The following is an 18,239-nucleotide window of genomic DNA, read 5'->3' as shown; positions in this document are numbered from 1 at the left end:
ATGCAGCAAACAACTATTTGCTATGCACTTTCTTGACTTGCAAAATTATCTTTTAAATTGACAAACATCATGGTGCAATTCAATCAGGATAAAACAATATTTATCTCTTGCCGTTGACTACCGTTTTTCTGAAATAAGGTCAAGTAGGGTCCACTGGAAGGAGAGGGGCTTCGCCTCTATAGGTTGGGAACTCCCAGACTGAAATACCTTACTGTATATAAAGTAAAGCATTTAAAACTGCTCCACCGCAGCAACAGTAGCACCTGTTGAACCTAGAATGAAAACACACACAACCAGCTGTGGTAAAATATTTTTATAGAGCAGTAATCCATATCTGAAATATAGCTTCCAAGCAGAATAGCTCTGAACTCACTCGATTTCTCAATTTATATATTATGCCTTTTTTTGTAAATATGTCATTTGTTTATGTATGCGTATGTGTGTATGTGCGTGTAGACATGTGTAGTAGTTTGTTTATCAATTACAGTATATTAAAAGTTTTAAATACAGGTCATAATAATTCTTTTTAAATGTCTCTGGATATAAAAGCTGGTGTTCTGACCCTCATTAGTCCATTAATGAAGATGAATCCTCTCTCTTTGTTTTTCTCTCTTTGCCTATAAACTTTATTCATTTCATCTTTTATAAATATTCTCCCTCCTCTCTGCTGTATTGCCTCTTGTACGGTGCCCCTTTGCCCCGTTCCACCGCTATATATTCTCTTTATATCTCCTAATTGCTTCCTAAGTGTGAGTCATATTGTGGACTGAACTTTTGCTTTTATTTGACTTCAGCACTTTTACTTCCCTGCACCAGTATCAAACCTGTAAGTGCTGAAGAGGCATTTTAAGAGCAGCAACAACATGTGCGCCCCAGTCAACCCATTCTCATCAACTCCAACGGTAACATCATCATAGCCTTTGTAACCCGTTCTCCTCCCACAGTTTCATGTTTGCATTTTAATTCTCCAGTTGAAACCTCCATAGTTTATCATTTTGTAGTTTTTTTTCACGCAGTGCATTGTAGTATCAAAGTGTCTTTTTCTCCAACCTCTAGAACTCAGAGGAACCAGAAGCATTTCTTCCTGTTCTTCTTGGTGGTGGCAGGGGGTCGCACCTGCTGAGGGGAGTCTTGTTGGTCGGGCGTGGAGGGCTGGGGAGTCGGCGTCTGTGGCGAGCCCTCGGGAGGGTCGCCCACCTTCCATGTGCGAACCACCTGCCCTTCCTGCAGGCGAAAGTCATGCTCTACACTAGAAAGAGAAAGAGAGAGAGACAAGGCGGGGAAAATGTCAGTTATGTGTGTTAAAGCTGCAACGATTAATCCATTAGTTGTCAAATATTTAATTAATCGCTTACTATTTTGATAATCGATTAAACCTGCAGTAAGCAGAATGTTTTTGGCATCACTGGGAAAAAATCCCATAATAACCTTTCAGCATATTGTAATTCAAGTGTTCTGAGAGAAAACTAAACTTCTGCACCTCCTCATGGCTCCGTTTTATAAGAAAAACTTTTTTAATCATAATTGCCTCATTTCTAGCAACCGTTGCTTTAATTGGTTTGAGTGGTTTTTGTTTTAAGAAAAAAAGTCTAAATCTCTTTTTCCAGTTTCTTATATGTGAATATCTTTGAGTTGTGGACAAAACAAGTTATTTGAGGACGTCATCTTGGGCTTTGGGAAACACTGATTGACATTTTTCACCATTTTCTGACATTTTATAAACCAAACAACTAATCGATTAATCGAGAAAATAATCAACAGATTAATCAACAATGAAAATAATCGTTAGTTGCAGCCATAATGTGCGTTTAAACTTGCAATAACTGATTTGACTGACTTAGCTCTGGTTTTGGTCTCTACCAGAAAAATATCTGTCCGCTCCACTATGTTCACCCGTTAGTCTCTACCTGTGTCTCTCTGCTGTTCGGTGCTGAGCAGGTAGAGTACTGTGGCTTTTTAGAGCTTTTTTTTCTGAAAACGATGAGCTGAAACTCGTTATAAAGCTCCATAAAGCCGAGGGGAACTGCAGATTCAAGTTATATTTCCCTGTAGACTCATCACTACGAGAAGCCCCTTTCATATTGTCACATTGTTATTATAAAAAAATCAATTAAAGCCACTTTAAACATTGCAGAAATAAGGAGTAATAACAAGAGCGTGCGCAAAATACAAGAAAGAACTCGAGTGAAAAGCATGAAAGAGAAGCGGTGAAGACTCCCGCATCTGCCACCTCCTAGTAGACAATAATGAAGCTGTTGACAAAGTGAATCAAGGGCTAAAATGCTGAGTATCACAGAAGCGTTGCAGCACCAGGAGGGATCCCAGGACTGCAGTTGACACACACACCAAACGAAAAGTCAGCAAGGTGCATTGTCACATGACAGTACAGCTCAGGGGCTTCAGCGCCGAAATGAGATGTGAACTCTGATGCACCTCTGCAGAAGCTATAGGTAAATGTAAGCAATAATAAATGAATGCATCTGCAATAAACGTATAAGGACAATATTTGCTCAGAGAATTACTTTTGTCAGCAGTTACATGTTGGGTAAGCTTTCCCCCCTCGTGAACTGATTCTTTTCCCCCTCTTTTCTTTTTTTATTCATTTTTCTTTGCTGCTATTCTTGCTTATTATGCAGTGGCCTAGTTAGCTGGTGTTTCTCATCACAGCACAGATGCTGGAAATAAAGAGGACTCCCTCGGTTGAGGAGTGCTGCAGAGGAAGCGAGAAGGACTGAGCTCAGCAGCAGCAGCAGCAGGGCCTGGAGTTTTTTAGGCAACAAACAATGAGGGCTCTCACATTCATATCCATCTGGCTTCATCGCTCCCACTCCCTCAGTCACTCAACCACTTCACTCTGGATGTCCACTGGTATTCTAATGCACAAAATAAACAAATGAAACATCAAACTCCAGACGGGAGCACAGTGCAGGCATCGGGCACGGACAGTAAACAGTGAATAAGTGAGTGGGTACAAAGAGCAGCGGAGAGGATTTCTTTCCTCCGCAATATTTACTGCAGGTTGGAAAAAAGAGCCACTTTAACTAAACCTCTCTGTGGCAGATGGGACCGATTCACAGCTGGAAACAAACCTCCAAACCTGCGTAAAATGTGGTGCTAGTCAGTAGGAAAGTCTCTGCTGCTCTACCGGCCTGAAATGAACAGAGTAAATAAAGTACTCCACGTCTTCACAGCCTCCCTATTTGTGCCACCGTACAGCTCAGCTCCCTATAGAGCTCCCCAGTGGCCCCCGCCTAGCGTCCGCTGTGTTCCCTCTTTGTGAAAATGAATAGCCCCGGTCCACGGCGCTGCCACAGCGGCGCTGTAGGGAGCTGTCCACCCTCAACCTTAATTATCTGCACACTGAGCCCACAAACTGTGGCAGGCAGGAAACCGTGAACCTAACACAGTATTTTCCGCTGCTCCTCTTTCGTCCTCACATCTTTTTTTGGCTATATAGGCTGATCCCTACCTCAGGGCCTGCCTGAGGGTAAATTACAGTAGGTGTGTTTTACAGAAGATGCAGGCCATAATTCACTAGTAGAGTGTCAGAGCTGTGGTTTATGCAGTTTGAGGCTCCGAGTGTGGGAGAGAATGATGGTGCTTGTGTTGACCTGAGCTTATAGGTGGCAGCTTCAACTAAAGTTGAAAGAAAAGTGTTTTCACAGTAGTTTCACAGTAAATGTGTTTACCTCATGGTCTGTAATAAAAACCATATAGCCTTGAAAAAAAGTGCACCTCACTGTGCAGAAGGAAGTATGCACAGAGTTTGACACTAGGGGCACTTTCACATGTCCTGTAGTACTGTGGACCCGCAGATACACCTACTTCCCTCTAGCGTCAGTTTTGGACGTGTCAGGGACGGCGTGTCGGTTTACGCTAGTTACATGCATACATGCTCTTTTCAAAATAAACTTACATCGTAGCTTTACTTAGTATTTAGTTTTACTGATTAAACAAAACTACCTGGTTAGGTTTAGGCAACAAAAGCTTAGAAAAGAGGTGGTTGGGGTTAAAATAAGTATATTTGTTACATGAAATAATTAAGCTTGTTAAGTAACTGGCGTTAGTAAAGTAGGCTACGGAAGTTACATTACAAAGCTACGGTAAAATAAGTCAACATTAACATGGTTTCACAGGGACATGAACAATGGTCTCCTGGGTGAAACCAAGCCCCCAGGAAGAGCGCAAGTCGTTGATGCCAATTTTCATAGTGACCAAACGGCGGTACTACAACTTCTGTGTCCGTCATGCGACGTGCCATTGGGCCCAAAAATACTTTTCCCCATAAACTTACATTGGGAAAGAGACACCTGTAACTCAGCGGATAATTTATTTTGAGGTGAATCAACTTCCCAGTATGAACACTTGAATAGATTTAACGTTAAGAACGTTTAACAAGTTAATTGAACTTTTTTTGTGGAAGAGCCATCTATAGAGTATTTGTGTATGTCTTAAAACATGTCTGGATGGGATCGTTCCCTCTGAGTCTTGGTGACAATGACCTCAGAGTTTCAGTTTGAGGATCAAAGTGACTCCAAAGTCAACCACACATCAGCTGGAAAAGTTAATATATCTTGCTGTAAAACATGTGTCAGTATCACTATCCATTCCCACTGTGTGACCTTACTTGGTGCACGTCATTCCATCCTTAGAGATTTACTGTATAAATCTACTCTTTTTTTTTAATCATTCAATTTGGGAGACAGCGACCTTGCCCAAGAGCACTACCCCAGCGCATCTCTAGAGGGGATTGAATCAGCAGATTTGTAGTTAACAAATCATTTGCCTGGAATTCAAGGTTATTCACAACTGCCAATTTAAAACAATTAGAGTAAATTAGCATTTGATTCATCTAAATTATATAAAGTATATATTGCTGTCTATACTGTAGCTTTTACTACAGTCACACACAGTATAGTGTGCTGGAGGTCAGAATAAAGAGGGAGATACGAGAATTTTCTATACATGAGGATGTTAGGTGCAGTCAGAGATGTTACAGGCTGAAAATGTGACAAGCTGAAAATAATATTCTAAAACAGTATTTTAAAATAATAGAAGCATAGAGGTTGAGCAGGGCTTCATCTCTTTTTCATCCCTCCATCTATAAAACATTCATACAACAGCACCAGCAGGAGATCATCCTCTGTGCTTTTGCTGAGTGGTGGAGGAGAGACTTTCAGTAGAAATATAGCCGTGCAAAGGCAATCAACTCGAAATATCTTTGCAATTTTCTCTCCTAAAGGTTGAATATTCGTTTAAAAAAAAAAAAAGAGAGAGAACTTTTCATTTCAGCTGGAATTACATGAGCATTCATTCTCTGTCGAGAGCGGTGTTCATCTGTGATGAGGTACCACGCCCACAAATGTATACGCCAACACACAATAAAACAGATAAATGTGCATGTGTGCATGTAGACACTCCACACACACACCACCTAGTGTAACCCCCCCAATATCAACACACACACACCGACACACACAACAACAACAACCTTCCTATTACTACTCAGGAGAACAGGCTGTCCCCAGAGGAATCACACTCTCCTCTGACTATTATTCTGAGGTGGTCCTACCAGCTGCTTGGCTGTCACACAGCGTCCCAGACTGTGGTCTGCCTTTAAACATCCTTCTTCGATACCGGCATTGACAATCAGACTGGGAGTGTGATGTAAACCAACGTTTGTGAATGTTTGAATCTAAAATTTGAGTCTTAAGATGGTAATTTATCCAACCCCGTGTGATTTCGTTCAGGCTATCCATTTTAATAAAATCTAAAGTATGATACTGAGCGCTTCAGAATAAAGTTCTTCCTCAAATACTGATTCCTGCACTGCCTCAGTACTGTATGTGTTTGTCTATTCACTGCATATATTTTCACTGTGTGATCCAAACTGAATTCTATTAATTAGCTGCAGGTTTGGCCGCAGTGCAAGCCTATTTTTTTTTTTATTGCGCTTGAGGCAAAAGGCAAGGTTTATAATGCCTTAAAGGAAAAGTAGAGGTGACAGGAGGGTGGACAGCATTGATCAGTACCGTAGAAGTCATTCAAGGCAGTCAGTTGAAGTCTGTGTCAAGCAGAAACTCTGTTTAGAAATATTGGACAGTAAGGGCAATTGTATTTTGCAGGCCTAGATTTTGGACAAGCAATTAGACCTGAATAAAACTCCTCACAAAGAGTTAAGAGCACCACTTGAGAAAACAAGGCTGAGAGTCTACAGGCATGCTAAAAGCTCTGAAAGGCTTTATTAAATGTTAAAGTAAGCTCACAATGCTAACATGGTGTTTAGTAGGTAAGGTTTACCACGTTAACCATCTTACTTTAGAGTGTTAGCAAGATATTACAATGAATCTTGAAGGGACCGTGAAGATCTGTACCAATCGGTGATCTACCTGAGAAGTGAAGCCAATGCTGAAATGCCTTAAACTTGCATTATTTTTTTTTTTTTTTTCAAACATATTTTTATTATTTTCAGAACAGAAGGCTCACAGCAATGTTATGTTCAACAGTTATTCTATACAGTCAGACCCCCCACCCTCCCCCAAAACCAATAAATAAAAATAAATGAATTATAAAAATGGGTGAAAAGGGACATTTTACATAAAATAACAGTGGATAAACTGATCGCAAAAATAAATATATATATATATATATAAATATATATATACATATATACACATACATACCTACATATACATACACACATACCTACATAAAAATAAATACATAAAAAAAAAAAGAAAAAAGAAAAAAAGAAGACTAAGAATAGCAGATAGTATCTCATAGAGTAAAGTATATTGTCCTCAGACTCTCATGAGTGGTAAACGGTGATCCTAGAAATATATTTTATGTTTTACGTGGCACTAGGCATAATTTGCTTCCACCCTGAAGGGTATTGGCCTTTCAACAGAGTGTGTTTGAGCTCTGATGGTATATAGTCCAGGACAGGGTTCCAGATCTTAATAAATGAGCCCTCAACACCCCTAAGGACTGCACTCATCCTTTCATGTGGCAGTACATTGAAGATCTCCCTGTACCAGAAAGTTACTGTGGGTGGGGTGTCTTTCACCCATTTTAGCAGGATGCATTTACGAGCAAGGAGTAGAAGTTTGTCCAGCAATTTGTACTGATTTCTCGAGAGAGAAACTACTTTAGAGGGCAAACCCAGTAAAAATAACCCTGGATCCTTACTTATTGTAGTCTTAAAGATCCCGCTCAGTTCTCGGGCTACGTGATTCCAGTATCTAGCAATCCGATTGCACCCCCAAAAGTAATGGTAATGGGACCCAAGGTCTGTGTTACATTTACCGCAAATGGGAGAGATGGTTCGAGATATTTTGTGGAGGGTAACAGGGGCTATATGGAGCCTATGTAATATTTTATATTGAATCTCCGCAAGCCTGTTGCAAGTGAAGGTTGATTGCACCAGGTGCACTGCTTCCCGCCAGTCTTCCTCATTGTAGTCATTACCCAGGTCACCCTCCCATTTGCGTGATAATTTGGTCGTGTCATATTTATCCTGAGAGTAAAGTACAGAATAGAAACGGGATATTCCGTGCTTAAAACCCTTCTGCTCACGGATAAACTTTTCTGCCTCACTATAGATGGAAATGTCCTCTGTAGGCCTTACAAGTGTATTAACAAAATGCCTTAATTGTAAATATGCAAAAAAGTGATCTTTAGGGAGATTAAATTTGTCTTGAAGCTGCTGAAAGGACATCAAGGTATTAACCTCAAACACGTCCCCTATCACATGAATCCCTTTGTCACGCCATGAGTGGAATAAAGAAAGCCTCAAGCCTGGTAAAAATTCCTGATTATTACAGATGGGAGACAGCATGGATTTGACACCTCGTCTATCCATGTAAACGGAGATCTCCCGCCACACTTTAATAGAGTTGATAATTAAAGGGTTATTCTTAATGTTCATTTTAATTTTTTCCGGTCCACATGTCACCAAACTCCACAGGGACTCAGGGGAGCACGCCCAAGAGTCTACACAAGTTTCGAGCCTAAGATATGAGTGTAACCAAGTCCAAAGAGTACGAATGTGACAGGCCCAGTTATAAAAGAGCATGTTGGGTACCGCTAAACCACCTTTTTCTTTGGGCAACTGCAGAGAACTAAACTTTTGTCTCGGCCTTTTACCGTGCCAAATAAATTTTGAAAAGGATCTCTCCAAGTCTTTGTTAACTTTTTTGGAGATGCGCAGTGGCAACATTTGTAGAGGGTATAGAAGTCGAGGGAGTACGTTCATCTTTATCAGGCTAACACGACCAATAAGTGAAAGCGGAAGATCATGCCACCGAACCAGATCTTGTTTCACTGTATTAAGTACAGGGGCAAAGTTAAATTTCCATAAGTCGTGGTTATCTGGCGATATTTTTAGACCTAGGTATGTGAAACCAGCAGTGGACCACTTGAAAGGGAAATTTACTAACATGCTGGTATCACTGAAGCTGCCCAGGGGCATAGCCTCGGATTTGCTAAAGTTTATCTTGTAGCCTGAGATATAGCTAAATTCGTTTATTATTGCTAGGATGGTGGGAACAGAAGTTTCAGGAGAGGTAAGGAATAAAAGGATGTCGTCAGCATATAACGCAATTTTGTGAGTGGTACCCTCGACAGCTATACCCCTCACATCTCCATGGCATCTAATGGCTTCTGCCAACGGCTCGAGAGCGATGGCGAAGAGCAGAGGGCTTAGAGGGCAGCCCTGGCGTGTGGACCTTTCCAAAGGGAAGGAGCCCGAGCGCAGACCATTAGTTATAATACAGGCCGTGGGGGAGTGGTAAATAGTTTGGATCCACTTAAGGAAATCCCCCCCCAAACCAAACCTCTCAAGGACGTCATATAGATAGTGCCACTCAACTCTATCGAACGCCTTTTCGGCATCTAAAGAAATGGCGAGGGCCTTCTTTTTAAAATGGTTAGTAAATTGGATAATATTCAACAGCCGTCTAATGTTTGTATGTGAGTAGCGCCCATGAACAAAACCCATCTGGTCAGGATTAATAATACAGGGCAGAAGCAATTCTAACCTCCTAGCAAGTAGTTTGGTAAGCAACTTATTTTCTACCGGGATAAGGCTAATAGGCCTATAGGAGCCACATAGGTCGGGGGGTTTGCCCTTCTTCAGAATAAGGGAGATATTAGCTAGATTAAGAGTTGAGGGGAGGCAGCCATTTTCAAAAGAATCTCTATACATGTCTGTAAGAGGGCTTACTATGATATTCCCTAGTTTTTTATAAAATTCTGGGCAGTACCCATCAGGCCCTGCCGCCTTCCCTCCTTTAAGTACCCGAATAGTTTCCAGAACCTCCTCCTCTGTGATTGGTTTGCATAAGCCTTCCTTTTGGTCATCTGAGAGAGTTGGTAATTTTATTTTGCCAAGGAATCTTCCCCTTGTCTCCTCAGAGGTGAGACCATCTGATGAATATAATTTCTGATAAAAGACCTTCATAATTTTATTTATTTCAGTAGATTTGTGACATCTAACTCCATTGGTGTCTTGGAGCGCCGATATTGAGGTTGAACCGCTCCCCCCCTTGGCCAGACGGGCCAGCAGGCGACCTGGTTTATTACCTGATTCATAGAGCCTATGTTTTGCAAAAAATATTGAAGACTCTGCATTCTTTGTTAACAGTTGATTTAAAGCAGAACGCGTAGCATCCAACTGTTCCCCAATGGACCTGAATGGAGAACTTTTAAATTCTCCCTCCAACTCCTTAATTTTCTTCTCCAACTCTAACTGGGTTTTGAGAGCCTTTTTCTTTTGTGCTGATGTGTAGGATATGATAGCCCCACGAAGGTAAGCCTTAGCTGCCTCCCACAAAGTAGTAGAACTCACTTCAGGTGATTTATTCTCAGCAAGGAATTGTTTAAGTTCTTTACTAAGGAAATCAACAAAGGGTGGGCTGCTTAATAAGGAAGGGCTCAGGCGCCAGTGTCTACAAGAGGGGTCTTTATACGGGGGACCAATGGTTACGCTGATAGGGGCGTGGTCAGATATAGTCTGACTTCCTATAATACAGTCTTTAATTCTATCTAAAAGTGTCCTGGAAGAAAGGAAAAAATCAATTCTAGAGAAGGACTGGTGAGGCTTAGAGAAGAAGGTATAGTCCCGGCCTGTTGGGTTAAGAACTCTCCATGCATCATTCAAGTCCAAGTCAGTACAAAATTCAGCCAGTTTAAGACTTTTGCGAGAAGGAATAGGCCTAGGAGGAGATTGATCGACAGTAGAGTCAGGGGTACAATTAAAGTCACCACCTATCAAAGTAAAGGAGGTAGAAAAGTCAGACATGTCTGCCAGAAGTTTGGGAAAAAAGGTAGATTCATATATATTGGGGGCGTAAATGCAACCCAGTAAAATGTGCTCTCCATAGATGTATCCGGAAATAAGCACATAACGCCCTTCTTTATCGGTTACTGTTCTATCCAATGTAAAAGGAAGGCTGCGATGTAAGAGAATAGCCACACCTCGACTGTTGGATTTAAAGGAGGAATAAAAAACTTGCCCAACCCAATTTCTACGTAATTTAATATGTTCCAGATCGGACAGGTGGGTTTCCTGTAAGAAGGCGATGTGGCACTTCTCCTTTTTTAGTAAAGTAAGAATCTTTTGGCGCTTGACGACATGGTTTAAACCTTTAACATTTAGCGAGGTCATTTTGAGATCACTCATAAGTACAACCACTAACAAGGTAAATGGGTGGAAGCATATTTGCAAATGGGTTTACAAAACCCAAACTAAGATGAGAAGTCTGATAAGATCTAGTCTTACATGAGAGAGAGGACATCTTATTACATGAGAAAACTGAAAACAATGGAACAGGATAACAAAAAATAAAACACAAAACATTACCCTCAAAAACAAAGCCTGACAGCTGGAGCCTATCGAACACTTTCTTAAAGAAAACACAACAAAAATCACAAATGGTGAACACATTTGGGTGCGTGAAGCTGAGAAGTAACATTCCACCAAACCAGGAGAGAAATCTAGATCCCATAACTTACCCCTAAAGATCCAGATCAACTTCTGTCACCCTCCCGCCACCTACCACCTTGAAAAGTACAGTTGTCCAACAGTATAGGGCTATACTAATTATTACTCATTCCAGTGTTACACAAAAAAAAAAAATCATTAGAGGCAACAACTTATTAGTGTGGCGATAAAAAAAAAAAAAAGATAAAGATAAAAGGTGGTGGGCGACTCAGCATTTTAAAGGTCTTAATTATGCAACTCAAAAGGAACAGGAAGTTGTCAAAAGGAGAGATTATGTATGGCAGAAACACCACATGAACTGAAAAAGACGTTATCAAAGGCCAAGATCATAAGAAACTGAGGTCAGCCTTGACTTTATCCAGTCCATTAGATTATTCACACACAAAAAAGAAATGCAATGACCGTTTTAAAACAAAGTATTGTCCCTGTTATTTTCTCAAAACAGAATATAAATAACACGTGAGAGCTGGGTATATTATAAAGAGTGTCTGTATCTGCCAGAGCGCGCGCTCGGCTGTAGCCTACGGGACTATTTACGTGCGTAATTGTGTGCATGTGCGTAATGCAGGGTTCTACAACCAGCTAAAGTGAATGTGTGTGTGCGCTCATGGATGTATAGGAAACGTGTATAATGTTCGGGTGTATGAAGCTTAGAATATGTACAAGAGACAGCTGAGTCGCCCTAAACTAGTTCAAAATATTCCTTCATGTCCCCATCCCACAGAGAGCAGGAAAAGAGACGGAGTTGTACCTGACCAAGTTTTTCATTTGTCCCAGTCCTTCACAAACTCCCAAGCCTTGCGTGGAGACTTGAAAGTGTAGTCCTGGTTGTTGTACGAAAAGCACAGGCTGGCTGGAAAGCGCATCTGGAAGCGTATCCCTCGCATGATGAGACGCTGGCAAACATCATTGAACTCCCGTCGGGTCTGCCTCACCTGGACCGAGAGGTCCTGGCGAATGTAGATTTGGTTTCCGTTGTACAGAAGCTTCTCTTTTTCCTTGACTGCAGCCATGACCCTCTGTTTGTCGCAGAAATTGTGCAGCTTGATGATCACCGGTCTTGTATACTTTTCCTTCTGAGGGCCGAGGGATCTGTGCGCTCTGTCGATTTTAATCGTCCCTCGTTTGGTTTGCAAACCCAGTAGTTTGGGGAGCCATGATTCGAAAAATGAAGTTGGTTGTTGTCCCTCCGTGCCTTCCTTCAGACCAATAATCCTGATGTTCTCCCTGCGGCTGCGGTTTTCGCTGTCCTCGGCTCGTTGTGAGAGAGTATTCACTTCCTTTTCTAGAGCCGTGATCTTGTTAGACAATGAAGTCACGAAGTCTTCAGCATCTGAGATACGTGATTCAGCCTCCGTTATGCGCTTGGTGTTGCCTTCGATACGGTTGTTAAATCCTTCCAGAGTCAGATGAAGTTCGGTAAACTTCTGATCCATTAAGGCGCTGATTTTCTGTGTGACATCCTGCGCGAGGAGAGTAGCCAAGCCCTCCTCCTCGCAGGTGGCGGCGCCATGCTGGCTAACGTTAGCTGTAGCTTCCATGCTAGTGGTCTGGAGTTTCTTCAGCTCTGAGCGAGTTCTAGCCACGGCATCACGTTGAACTTGGTTTGGATCAGAAGCGGACATGTTCATACATAGATAGCCACGTTTAGAAAGTCCAGCCTGGGTCAAAAAGTAACTTTAAATTGTAAATTGTATCTGGTGGTGACGGGAGGTCGGCGAAAAACGACTCCTCACGATGACCGCATCACGTGACCCCCGCATTATTTTTAATAGCCAGCATCGGGCGACTCCTCTGGTTGCAAAAAGACGTCTGATTGTATAGAAGTCTATGAGAAAATGATTCTACTTCTCACTTGATTTATTACCTCAGTAAACATTGTAAACATGAGTTTATGGTCTCAATCGCTAGTTTCAAGTCTTCTTCAATACAGCATGATGTTCATTTAGTAAATGATGGTCCCATTTAGAGTCAAATAGACCATAAAGCAGGGGATGCTTTAGGGCGTGGCTACCTTGTGATTGACAGGTCGCTACCACGACGTTGTCTGTGTTTTCGTCTTACAACTTTAACCATTTCACAATTGGTCTCCAAAAAATGTCTTCTTCAGCGTTTGGTTGTGCTTAGCTCCACCCTCTCAAAGTCAGTTCTGGGTGCAAAAAGCCAAGATGGCGGCAGCCAAAAACCAAGAGGGCGGAGGCCAAAAAGTAAGATGGCGACAGACAGCCAAAAAAAGATTGGGGCGCCCAAAAACCAAGATGGGGACAACCAAAAACCAAGATGGGGACAACCAAAAACCAAGATGGGGACAACCATAAACCAAGTTGGTGACGTTCAAAAACCAAGTTGGTGACGTCCAAAAACCAAGATGGGGACAACCAAAAACCAAGATGGTGACGGCCAAAAACCAAGATGGGGACAACCAAATACCAAGATGGTGACGGTCAACATGCCGAACTTGAGGCTTCAAAACAGCAGTCCACAAACCAATGGGTGAAGTCATGGTGACTACGTCCACTTCTTATATACAGTCTATGGTACCAAATGTCGTGATAATCCATCCAATTTTTGTTGAGATATTTTACTCAAAACCACAAATGTCAACCTCACGGTGGCGGTAGGGGAATAGTTGGGCGATCACTAAACTCTGTAGGATTCATCCTCTGGGAATCATGACTGTGTACAAAATTTCACGGCAATCCATCCAATAGTTTTTGAGATATTTCAGTCAGAATGGAAGTGATGAACCGACCGACAGACTGCATGGCTAAAAAACTGTCTGAAGACAATGAGTCATTTTCAATGTGTTCAGTGTTGGAACAGTGTCTGATATCTGGAAATAATGCAATTAAATCAGGATCTCAGGATGACAGGCTTAAAAACTAAGTATGAGCTCCAGATAATTAAGTTGTGATCATGAAATTGTCTTACATCTAAAGTTAATGAGATAATTAAGGTGTGATCTCAAGCCAGACACCCAGACAGCTAGTCTACAAGTTGTGTTGTCAGGTTCTCTTTATTGGCTGATGGCTTGAACTGATTGTGATTGAAAGAGGGTCTGTCTCAGTGTAACCAGAGCTGGAAAACAGTAACCTTGCCACACCTCCATTAAAAAAACCAAAAAAACCTAAAGATATACAGAAGGCTTCACTAACAAGATAGTAGACTCGGGCAAGAACCAATAGAAATCGATGTCGGCAAAGTATAATTTCAGTTTGTATCGCTGGGAGGAGATTGTGTGACTGAGCAAGAAAAGAAAGACACTGACACTGTAAACATGACTAACACCTCAGGGACACGTCATTATATGATTTATGCTATCCACGTAGGGTTTGACTATGCGATATAATTTATGTTAATCAGAAATGCTAAAAGCTTAAATGCACATCACCAGCAGTCAGATCACATTACACGAAAACGCCTCTCAGCATAAGACAGAACAATATGTCGTATTGAAACTATGTTTTCTGGGATACAAATTCGGCCTTTTTCAAGGTCAATACATTTGGCTTCATAACTAAGTGCTGAAGTGCTTGGCAGCCATTCAGAATAAACAAAGGGAAACCTGTATTTTAAATAACCTTATATAGCTTTAATGTTACTGTCTCTCCTTCCATCTCTGTCCTCTCGCTAGCATCTTTTTCCATTGTGTCATTATGAATGCCCAATATTTACATTTTCATAGCAATTACCCACATAGATTTTACTATGTGACCTTATTAGCGACCTCTGGCACTTTCCCCAGAGCTTTGTTTTTCAAAAATCAACAGCACAGCCATTCCCAGCGAGAGAGAGAGAGAGAGTGCAGACTCTCACCTTGTTTGTATTTCTCTCCGTGCCTAAATAACATAAAATGTTGTTTATTGAAGAGACCAGACGAAGAACCTGGGAGATTTAAGATCAGAGAAAGTCCTCTGCATCAAATAGCTTCGTAAATAAAGAGCAAGCGAGGTTAAGATTGATTACTGAGGAAGCATAAGCTAGGGATGAGGAAATAAAAGCAGATGCAGGCCAGGAGCTTACAGTCCCATCAGGGGTAGCCTGTACCAGCTTAAGACTTGACCCGCTATTGTGGTATAACATTCAGTGCTTTGTTTACTCTGTAGAGCTCGTTGTACCATGGGAAGACGCTGTACAAAGTGTATAAACGAGACAAGTTTGCACTGAACCAGCAGCCAAACGCGAGGCTGGTAGCATCCAGGATCTGCTGCAGTGGGGTAAAAGCTGTTCACTGTGAATTCACACTCATTACTTTTGGGAGTTCACCGTGCGTGCATGCTGCTATCACATCATTGTGTCTGTCAGAAGCTGCTATGAGCGACCTGATTATTAAATGTAGCATAACAGAGGGAGTGGTAGGTGAGATGTAGAGCGATGACAACATAAGTGTGAGATAAAGAGTGAGAAAATGAAATAAAGTTATGGTAACGTATTTCTTAAGCCTGAAATTATAGATTTTTTGGCCACTTGGGGGCAGTAGAAACAAGCTGTAAACACAACATTGACATATTATCACCTTTTAAAGCAATAATTTGGGGAAATATTTGCTTTCTGGTGGAGAGTTAGCTAACAAGATGCCACTCTCCTGTCTTTATGGTAAATATGAAGCAAGAGCCAGCAGCAACAGGGGATGTGTGCCAGACTATTTCTTGGATAGGTGCTGTGAGTCTCCAGTGGTTGCCTGGCAAACCAGTGACAACAAGACTCCAGGAAGTCACTTGCTTGGGTCCAGACCTTTGAATCCGCCCACTCCACCGAGTTCGAGTTCACCAACTCGTCTGGCATCGTGACATGAAACTGTTTTCTCGGTTGGAAAAGCAATCAAACCAATGAACGCTGCGGGGGGGGGGGACTAAAGAATAGCCAATCAGCTGCCAATCTGTTGTCAAGCTGTTGTGAAGCGTTGTCATGCTGTGCGCCATAGACAACATCGTAGTTTGTTTTTACTTCGCCCCGCTCCACCATTAAAACCAGGCGGATACATTGGTCTCTGATGATTTGTTAGGAAAATCTGTTAGAGTGGAGAACCCATGAAAATCTGTTAGAGTGGAAGCAATGTTACAGTGAAAATGGAGTTGACAATTCTGTCTGATATCAGGCAAGGATGTCACTGCTCCTGGCGAAGAATAGCTCAGTATATGTATTTTGTTGTTGTTGTTTTTTGTACAGATTGAACAAACAAGATGAAATGTGTTGATTTGTGATCTAGAGATTTTGGTAGGCAGATTTTGTTACATTTCGACAGAGCCATGCTAGCTGTTTCCCCCTGTTTCCAGTCTTTTTGCTAAGCTAAGCTTACCGGTTGCCGGACGTAGCATTATATTGAACAGGCAGACATGAGAGATGTCGGTGATGTTGGTTGTGACAATGTTTCATGGTGCTGGCTATTTTTTGTTTATTTTGCTTGTATTTGCAATTACCGATTGTATTTATACCCACGATTTATCTATTTACAGTAGTGTTGTTGATTTAATAATTGATCCCGAATTTCAGCATTTCTATTATTGTATCTTGTAAATGGGACCACTGTTGTTTTTTCCCAAAGTACGAAAAATTCAGTGCCACCCCCCCTTTAATGTACCTTAAATAAATGTAAGCATTTGTATTCTTATTGTCTTACCTATTGCTTGATGCAAAAACCAATTGCCCTCCGGGAAAAAAATAAAGTTGAAAGTTGAAGAGTGGTGTTGATCTTCTCATTTAACTCCCCGCCAGAAAGTGAAAAAGTGTATTACCCAAAATCTTGAACTATAGTGTAATGACCTTGTTTGCAAACGGTTGAGCAGACACAGAGCAACATTAGCATTCATTTGTAGTCGTGTTTCTGGCCACCTGATGAATATCAGTCCAGTAATCACTATGTTTTTGACTCTGTTTTGGTCTCCACCCACTCCTTCGGGAATTATCTGTCTCTTTAGCTGCACTATGTTCACCAGCTGGTTGCTAACTGCGTCTGTCGGCTGTTTGGAGCTGAGCAGGTAGAGTTCAGTGGGTTTTTAGACCTTTTTTTTTTAAGCTAAAAACCTGTTGAGGCCGAACACAACTCCATGAGAGCAGTGAGAGTGAACCAAACAGTCAAATTGCAGTACGGGAAAACGACGAGATGAAAATGTTTGTACAGCTGAGGGCAACCGCAGGGTTGGGCGGTAGTGCCGGGTCTGCAGTTTGCCTTGCTTCTCAGCCACTGAGCAGGAAAGTTTGAGCTACTGTAGCATGGTTAACCTGTTATTGTGGGCCATGAACTGCTGAACCTGCAATTGCAATTCAGTCCAACTGTAAGTCTGCAGTTTCACAGTTTCAGTGCAGTTGGACTCAATTCAGTGTAGATCCGAGTTGATAATAGCTGTGTGCTGGTATTGAGGAAATTGGACCAAAACTTAGTGTTCGGCCTCCCGGAGCTGTTGTGGGCCAAATTTAGTGCAACATATGTGATGAGGTGTGCTTACCCAGTCTGTCCGAACATTCAAGCCAGGATTTTTCCTAAGCGCCCGCCCACAGTGGATATTTATCCGACGCTCAGCGATGGGTAGACACTAAAGTACTGCAGAGTTTTTGTAATCTGTTCAAAAGTCACCTGGATGTATACCATGGTAAATGAACTGAACAGTAAGTCAGCTAAGGTGAATTAAAATGGAAAAGGTGATGGCTGGTTGCACGCAGTGGCTGTTTGTGCTCAGCACCACTGAGGTATTGAGTGATAGCTGCTGAAGCGGAAGGCTCTGATGGATGAGTGGCTGTTGAGGAGATCTGAGAGAGAGAGAGAGAGGTCTGACGGCAGGGTGGCAGATTGCCACCTGAAAAAAACAACAACTAGCAGTTAGGATCCATCTTTATCTCTGTCGCACCCATTCAGAAACACACACTAACATATGGACGCTTTCCTCATATAGTTTTCTTTGCGTGAAAGAGGTGTGTTTTTTTTGTTTCAGCTCTCTTGCATTTGGAGGTGGGATGGATGAAGACAGTCTCGAGGGGTAATGAGGATTTAGGGCTGAGGTGAGCTGTGGGGGGGATCGTTTGAAGACGTGTGCATAGATGCAGAAAATAGGGAGCAGATTAACACCAATGTTTATCTCCTTTTTCTTTTCCTTAGTTTTTCCTTGAGAGGTCAAAACTATATGACTGACATATCTAACAGAATAGCAGTTTGTTTTGTTTAGATTGGTTTCGTTGCCTCTGACAAGTCATGTAGGTTTTGTAATCTTTAAAAGCAGCTTGGTTTAAGTTGTATCCAAAA

At 41.7% G+C, this 18,239-nt stretch overlaps 1 protein-coding gene across 9 annotated transcripts in view; it reads right to left on the bottom strand.

Moving 5' to 3' along the window:
- Positions 1 to 298: 298 nt before the first annotated feature.
- Positions 299 to 18,239, bottom strand: part of LOC141756943 (uncharacterized) — a 64,191-nt gene continuing 46,250 nt past the window's right edge. For 5 of the 9 annotated variants that reach the window (XM_074617006.1, XM_074617009.1, XM_074617008.1 and 2 more), the window contains one exon: positions 299 to 1,249. In XM_074617006.1, coding sequence (XP_074473107.1) covers positions 1,060 to 1,249 — 190 coding nt within the window. In that variant the 3' untranslated portion in view covers positions 299 to 1,059. Of the gene's footprint in view, positions 1,250 to 2,797; positions 2,874 to 18,239 lie in introns of all 9 variants that reach the window. The other 4 variants (XM_074617011.1, XM_074617013.1, XR_012591554.1 and 1 more) reach the window with 3 other exon arrangements.

The sequence above is a fragment of the Sebastes fasciatus genome, chromosome 19, assembly GCF_043250625.1.
Source record: "Sebastes fasciatus isolate fSebFas1 chromosome 19, fSebFas1.pri, whole genome shotgun sequence".
Taxonomy (NCBI): domain Eukaryota; kingdom Metazoa; phylum Chordata; class Actinopteri; order Perciformes; family Sebastidae; genus Sebastes; species Sebastes fasciatus.
This window is presented reverse-complemented; position numbering and strand designations above follow the sequence as displayed.